The sequence below is a fragment of the Gavialis gangeticus genome, unplaced genomic scaffold, assembly GCF_001723915.1.
Source record: "Gavialis gangeticus isolate Ggan-Ray unplaced genomic scaffold, GavGan_comp1, whole genome shotgun sequence".
Taxonomy (NCBI): domain Eukaryota; kingdom Metazoa; phylum Chordata; order Crocodylia; family Gavialidae; genus Gavialis; species Gavialis gangeticus.
The window spans coordinates 404,992-412,328 of NW_017728991.1; the positions used below are offsets into that span (position 1 = coordinate 404,992).

Sequence of the window (7,337 nt, forward strand, 5' to 3'; positions counted from 1 at the left end):
GGGTTTTTTGTTGTTCTCCCGCCCTGGCGGGGGGTCGGGCTAGAAGATCTACTAGGTCCCTTCCGACCCTTAATCTATGAATCTATGAATCTATGAAACCTGGGTGCCCGACCACAGCATGCATTTCACGCCCCTCGGCTGCCGTGCATGCCGTGCCTCGGCCTCGTCTCAGGGATCCCAGCCTCTCGCCCCTCACAGCTTCGGCTTTGAAATGCAAGTGTCATTCTCTGCTTTCTTCGCTCCCGCCAGCCCAAGCAGTCCGGGACCCTCCTCTGCTCCCTTAGCTCCGTCTGCAGCGCCCGCATGTGATGACTGCGCGCAGGATCCCCTCCTTGCCTGCCAGCCCCTGCCGTCTCCAGCCCTCCCCGCTGCCAGTGCGGTCACAGAGCAGAGACCGGCCTCCCCCAGCACCTTCCCTGCGTGCTGGGCAGATGCCAACCCGCTCAGTCACAGCTCTGGGTCACGATCCAAAATAATCAGTGCCCAGGGAGATAAGGTGCCCAGGCAACTGACACAGCCTTTTTCCCCGCGAACCTTGGTGCCCTTCACACATGCCTGTGCCCTCTGCCCGTGCTCCCGTCCCCGCTCACGGGTAGGAAGCCAGGGCACAGCCAGAAAAAGGCAAGCACCGACGAGCATGGCCCAGCTGGGCTGTGGGGCCCAGTGGTTGCAGCCCTGGGCAGGGCTCAATCAGTGGGACCTGCCAGCAAGGCGAGCACGTCTCCTCGCGGGTCCCTGTGGCGTCACCCCATCGGCAGGCGGCAGAAAGCCCAGGACGGGCAGGAGCGGTGCTCCCCTCCCGCAGCCAGGAGCTCTGGGGCGTAGCGACGCTTTGGAGGAGGGTGCTGGCCGTACCATGGCCACAGACACGACGTCTCCTGGGACCCGGTTTCCGCAAAGGAAACGCCAGCCCAGCGCCGACTCCATCATGCACACGCGCGAGCTGGTCCACGGGCCGAGAGACGGGAGCCCGAGGAGGAACGCGAGGGCCGGCCCCACCCTGGCCTCAGACACCGAGACGTGCTGCTTTCGCTCAGCGCCCACGCGCGCGAGGGCAGGGCAGGGCAGGGCGGAGCGAGCCCGCGGCCCGGCTGGCAAACGGGGAGAGACACGAGAGCTGCTGGCACGGGACCCTCCTCCGTTGCATAACCCAGCCGAAGGCCATCCCCATCTCGCTGCCAGGTGAGGCAGCACCAGCGAAAAGGACCCAGAGACACCATAAAAAGCAACCGTGACTGATAAATCCTTATAATCAGCTTCCCCAGCTCCACGGGCCAGGCCTGGCAGGCGAGGACAGGTGCCGGGTCAGGCGGTGCGGAGGGGTCTTGGAGGCCGCCCCACCACTGCAGCCCTTTGCGGATGGTGAAGATGGGAGCAGGACAATGACTCGGTCCTCAGCGATGCTGCAGGGCCACGGGCCACTCCTGAGGTGCCGGGTAGCACGGGTAGCGAGCACAGCGCCAGCCGGGTAGCACATGCCAGCTACGCTGCGTGCACCCGATGCCTCGCTGCGGCACCGTCCCTGGGGAGGAAGCTGCAGGAGGGGTGGGGGGAAGCACGGGCAATGCTATCCTGGAGACAGTCTGGGCCCCCTCCTCCAGCTGCCCTGGGGACTCCTTCCCTCAGCACCCGCCTGCCCTGGGCCCCAGCCCGTGCACCCTGTCCCCCCATCCCCCCAGAGCTGCTCCCTTCTCCCTAAGCCCTGGCCCGGGGACTGAGCTGCACCCGAGCCCCGGAGGGGAAGGGTGCTCCAGGCTCGTAGGGCCAGTGGGTTGCAAACCCGCGCCCTGCCCGGGACGGCCGCGCTCCACCCTGCTGACAGGAAGGCAGGACACGGGAGGCAGCAGGCAGGGCCGTGCTGGGACATCGGGAGCTGCGGGGTGGGGTGGAGGAAGCCGCCACATCCCCTGCCTGCAGCCATGGCCACAGCCCCTGGGTCCATGAGCGCTGACTTAACCACATGCAGGGCGGGGCGGCTCCGGGGGGGCCCAGGCACCTCAGCCTGCTCCAAGTCATGCACCGGCAGCGATAACGGACTATGGTCCAAAGCCACGTGCCCTGCCCACGATAAGCCAGGCCCGCGGACTTCGCACCCTGCTGTGCCGCTAAATAACAGCGCCGGGGCATGTGCCCCCGTCTTCGGTGGCCAGACGGAAAGATGGTCCCGTCCCTGGCGCTCCTGCTGGCTGCCCTCGCCCTGGGGACCGCGGCCCCCCTGCCAAACAGGCACAACCGCAGCAAGCTGCTCCTGGTTTCCTTCGACGGCTTCCGGTGGAACTACGACCAGGACGTGGACACCCCGCACCTGGACACCATGGTGCAGGAGGGCGTGAAGGCGCGCTACATGACGCCCGCCTTTGCCACCATGACCAGCCCCTGCCACTTCACGCTGCTGACTGGTGAGTGCCCGCGAGTCTCCCCAGGCGAGGCGGGGGCTGGCGGGACAGGGCAAGCCCCCAGCATAGGGGGATCCCTCGCTTTGTCACAGCCCTGCTTGCTCCAGCGCTCCCATTATCCCAGTCCCGGGGCCATGTCACTGGTGCGATGCTCGTGTTGGCCCATATCAACACAAATATTGCAGTAGCCCCAGGTAAGCCGGTGGGAACCGGGAGCAGGCAGAGGTTGGGAGCATGGGCAGCACGGAGGAGGAAACTCCTGATGTTGATGGGAGGCAGCAGTCGGGTGGGCTGTCACCAATGCAGGGGACAGCGAACAGCACCGGGGTCATCTGACCCCATATTCCTGGGTAGGAGAGAGGGCAAAATGCTTCACTAAGGAGTCCCCGACCCAAACGGCAGCGATGCTAGACCTTGGCAAGTGGGGAAGACCTGATAAAAAAGCAAACAAGGTTTTTTGGGTAGATGCAATATTTTTTATTAGACCAACTAAATAGTTGGAAAACTTGTTCTGTGCCAGCTTATGGGCACCAACACCCTTCTTTGGGCATTGAGAGACTCTGCTCAGACTCTCAGGAGGGTGGGAAGAAGGGCGCTTGTGCCCGAAAGCTTTCAAAGAACAATTTTCCCAACTATTTAGTTGGTCTAATAAAAATATCCCATCTACCCAAAGAACCTTGTTTGCCTGTGTCCTTAGACCAACACGGCTGCAACCAACAGCCCATAAAAAGCAAATTTTGATCAAGTGACCACCAGTGGATTCAATGTAAATTAAGAAGAAATAAATAATAGGTAACTTTGATTTTTGTACTGAAATGGAGCAGATTTGGAGAAACTATGGTCTGGGATAGACATTGCACAAACCGGTTAAGTCTACATGCAGCCAGGTTTACCTTGAACCCGTGTCAGCCATTTTCAAACTGGTTTATGGGCACTGCATGTCTGTTCTGTTATAGGTTTAAACCAGTTCCTGATCACTTAAACCGGTTGATGTGTAATGTCAGTCCCTAGCTTTTAGGAAGAAATGACCTGGGCTGAAGAGCACGGGAACGTGAAGGGAGAGGAGATGTGAATTATTTGAAAGCGAAGGTGCAAACAGCAGCTGGAATATGAATCCTGAGTGAGGGGAAAGCTTTAGTGCCGGGCTGCGGGCCGACACGAGCAAGCAGCTACGTCGCAAGGGATGTTAGGAGGAAGCAGAGAGCCGGCAGGGGGATGGCAAAGCAGATGATGTCCAAGGGTCAGGAGCCGTCTGTATAATACCGAATCACTAAATCGGCCTTGCAGAGCACACGGACACAAACGGCACCAGGCCCTTTAGCCAGGCAGAGAAGCAGAGCAGCGGGGCCGCCGTGCCGTGAGGATGTGGGAGAGATGAGAGACCGCCTGGGCACGGCCCCCAGCTAATGAACACCTTGCCTCCGCTGCTAACGAGGATGATTATACAGACCCCGGGAGCAAAGGCGGGGGAGCTAATGGGAAGCGGTGCAGACGCGAGAGCCGCCGCTTCCGAGGAGGAAGTCTGGCTCAAAGCGCTCGATGCCCTGGCACGCGGGGGCTGCTCATCTCCATCCCCAATGTGGAAGGGCTCGCACAGGACAATGCACATGCAGCAGGAAGGATTTTTAATGAAGCAATCGAAGTGGGGGCATGGGGCGGGGGGGAGGGCTGGAGAGCAGCCGGCACAGCACCAGTGCTTGGGGAAAGGAAAAGCAAGCAACCCGGAGACGCCTGGGCCTTTTGCCTGGTCCACGGGGCTGCAGAGCAAACTCCGGAGGAAGGAATCACAAGGCGCCAAGCAGAAATTGGGTTGCAGCGGGGGGTTACCCGATGGGGGTTGTGCCGCACGCACTGAGCTTGCTCGGAGGAGGCCGTGTGTTTTTGGCAAGGGAAAGGCAGTGGGTCTATCCAGACTGCTGCATCGCTCCCTATAAATACATTCAGGGGGCTCTTCGGAGGGGAGGAGAGCTACTGAAGCAAAGGGAAATGCTGGCTGAAGGACAGACTGGAGGACTCGGCTGTGGTGGGGCTCAGGCTGGACATGCAAACACCACGTAAGCACTGAAAGAGCAGTGCTCGAACACACGTGCCGGCCGGCTCCTGGCCTCCACCGCTCCTCACTACGCGGGGACGGAGGTCCGGGATGTGGGTGACGGGGGCTCAACCACCTGGGTACAATGAGACCAGGAGGCCGGGCTGGAGGGGACTGCGGGAGTGGGGTCTGTGTGCCCAGCGTGGTCCTAACCCCGCTGTCCCACCCCGATCCCGGCAGGGAAGTACATCGAGAGCCACGGGGTGATCCACAACATGTGGTTCAACACCACCTCCGGGCAGAAGCTGCCCTACTACAACACGCAGGGCGTCTCGGCGTGGTGGGACACCGGCAGCCTGCCCATCTGGATCACAGCACAGAGGCAGGTGAGCGAGTGGCCGCAGCCTCCCCCCCCCGGCTCTGGTTCGGGGCTGGGAGCACGGGCCTCGGACCGGCGGGCAATGCGGACGTGCCCCTTGCGAGCCCTTTGCGGCCCACCCAGCGTGCCGAACGTGGGCCGACCGAGGGGTTAGCCCCGACGCACGGGCTATCGAAACGGGCACCAACCCTGCGGAGCGGCACGACCGCTCCTGGCTGCAGGGTGGGCAGCAGAGGGGACAAAAGCCACCGGGGCCTGGCCTTTCACAGGCCGTCGCCTTGCACGGCAGGAGGGCACCCCCAGGAAAACACGCCAACACAGGGGCTGAAACCACCGTGGGCCCCCCGAGACAGCCCCGCGGCTCACGTGGGCGATCGGTGTCCTATCTGGGACATTTCAGCTGGGTCTCGAAGGCACAAAGCCAGCCCCAAGCCCACGGTGACCTGCTTACCCCTGTGCCTCGCACCTCTCGGGGGAGCAGGCGCAAGAGGGCCCGAGCTGGTGTCCGCTGACTGCGGTGCGAAGACTTCCAGGGGTTGCAAAGCACTCGGGGCAGGAGCCGCGGGGGGAACCAGTGCCGGTGAAGGCTGGGCGGCCCCGGTTCAGCAGGGCAAAGCAAATAGCGGAGGTCAGGAGAAGCCTGGCTGGGAGGGAAGACAGGTGCTGGCGGCGGAGGAGTGCGGGGCTGGGGCAGGCGATGGAGGAGATGAGCATTAACCACTGTCTTGGCCGACAGGGCTTGAGGACAGGCTCCCTCTTCTTCCCGGGGGGCAACGCCACGTACCAGGGGGAGCAGGTGAGCGTGAAGAAGGTGGAGGGCCTCTGGCACAAGTACAACAACGAAACCGAGTGGAGGCAGAACATCGACACCGTCATGAGGTGGTTCACAGAGGAAAACCTCGACTTCGTCACGCTCTACTTCGGGGAGCCCGACTCCACGGGGCACAAGCACGGCCCCGAATCCCAGCAGCGCAAAGACATGGTCAGCCAGGTGGACCGAACCGTCGGGTACCTACGGCAGCGCATCTGGGAGAGCGGCCTGGAGCCGAGGCTCAACCTCATCATCACCTCGGACCACGGCATGGAGACGGTTATAAAGCAGGACGAAATATTCCTCGGGACTATGTCTAACTTCTCCTTCAAGGATATCCAGTTTGAGCTCCTAGATTACGGCCCCAACGGGCTGCTGGTGCCGAAAGAAGGAAAGCTGGAGCAGGTGTACCAGGCCCTGAGGAACGCGCACCCCCGGCTGCACGTCTTCAAGAAGGAGGAGTTCCCCAGGAGGCTCCACTACGCCGACAACCCCAGGATCACCCCCCTGCTGATGTACAGCGACCCGGGATACGTGATCCACGGGGTAAGACCCACGGGCAGGTGCTTCTGCTCTCTGCCTTGCACCTGCCGTCCCCCTCCCCGTAACTCCCCGTGCCGGTACCCCGTGCGCTGAGCCAAGCCACCGTCTCAGAGGCCAGGGCCTCCCCTCCCTGTAGGGACGTAGACCCCCATCCCGTGGCTGCTTGTCTCCTGCCCTGGGGGCCCAGATAAGGAAAAGCCCCCACCAAGAAAGAACAAAGGTGCCTGCAGGTCACGATCCGGGAGCGCTGCCCTGGGCAGGGGGAGCCTGCCCGACGGACCAGCTGCACAGCGGGTGCCAGGCAGCGTCCTCAGGCCTTTGCAAATGTGGACGTGCACTCGGGTCACTTCCGAACGTAGACGGAAACCCCCCGCCGTCCATGGCTGGATGCTGGGGTAGAGCGAGTGGGGAGAGGTCTCTGCTCTGGCAGTGACCTCCCTCGCCGAGAGGGGCCGAGGACGGAGGGGCGAGCAGCGAGGGGCCGGGGTGTTTGGGAACTGGCCGCAACTTCTCCTCCTTCGCAGAGAATCAAAGTGCAGTTTAACAAAGGGGAGCACGGCTTCGACAACAACGCCACGAACATGAAAACCATCTTCCGGGCGGTGGGACCGGCCTTCAAAGCGGGGCTGCAGACAGAGCCGTTCGAGAGCGTGAACGTCTACCCACTCCTGTGCGAGCTGCTGGGCATCGTGCCGGAGCCGCACAACGGGTCCCTGCACGTCATGATGCCCATGCTGAGAAACGCCCCAAGTGAGTAGCTCCCCTCTCCTGCTGCACGGTGCTCGGGGTGCCAGGAGCTTGGCACAGGGACCAGGGGCTGCTCCCCGCCCTCCCGGAGGGGCTCCCTGACTCCCTCTGCTTCCCATTTCCATTGCAGGCTCAGCCACCACCACTGCCAGCTACTGGGTAACGACAGGTAAGGTCGCAGCCGGCCCCGGGCACGGTGCCCGACCCTGCCAACCACCTCCCTGCCGCGCCGGTGGGCTGGAGCCAGCGCCTGCCGGACTCTTGGGGGAACATTGACACCTAGCGGCAAAGCACGAGCACAGCCACTTGCCACTGCTGCTCCGTGCCCCTTTCCACCATCCCCCCTTTCCCCCAGTGCCTCCCCCCTGCAGCCTGGGAGCAGGGGCAAGCACGCTTGGCTGCAGCATTACAGCTCCCCAGTCTTCGAGG

General features: G+C 62.7%; 1 protein-coding gene across 1 annotated transcript; it reads left to right on the forward strand.

Annotated features, from left to right (window-relative positions):
• The first annotated feature begins 2,158 nt into the window (after positions 1 to 2,158).
• On the forward strand, positions 2,159 to 6,991 carry ENPP7 (ectonucleotide pyrophosphatase/phosphodiesterase 7). Its single transcript, XM_019514918.1, has 4 exons — positions 2,159 to 2,399; positions 4,669 to 4,814; positions 5,544 to 6,164; positions 6,686 to 6,991. The coding sequence occupies exons 1-4, from the start codon at positions 2,159 to 2,161 to the stop codon at positions 6,917 to 6,919; spliced, it is 1,242 nt and encodes a 413-aa protein (XP_019370463.1). The 3' UTR covers positions 6,920 to 6,991.
• Positions 6,992 to 7,337: the final 346 nt, after the last annotated feature.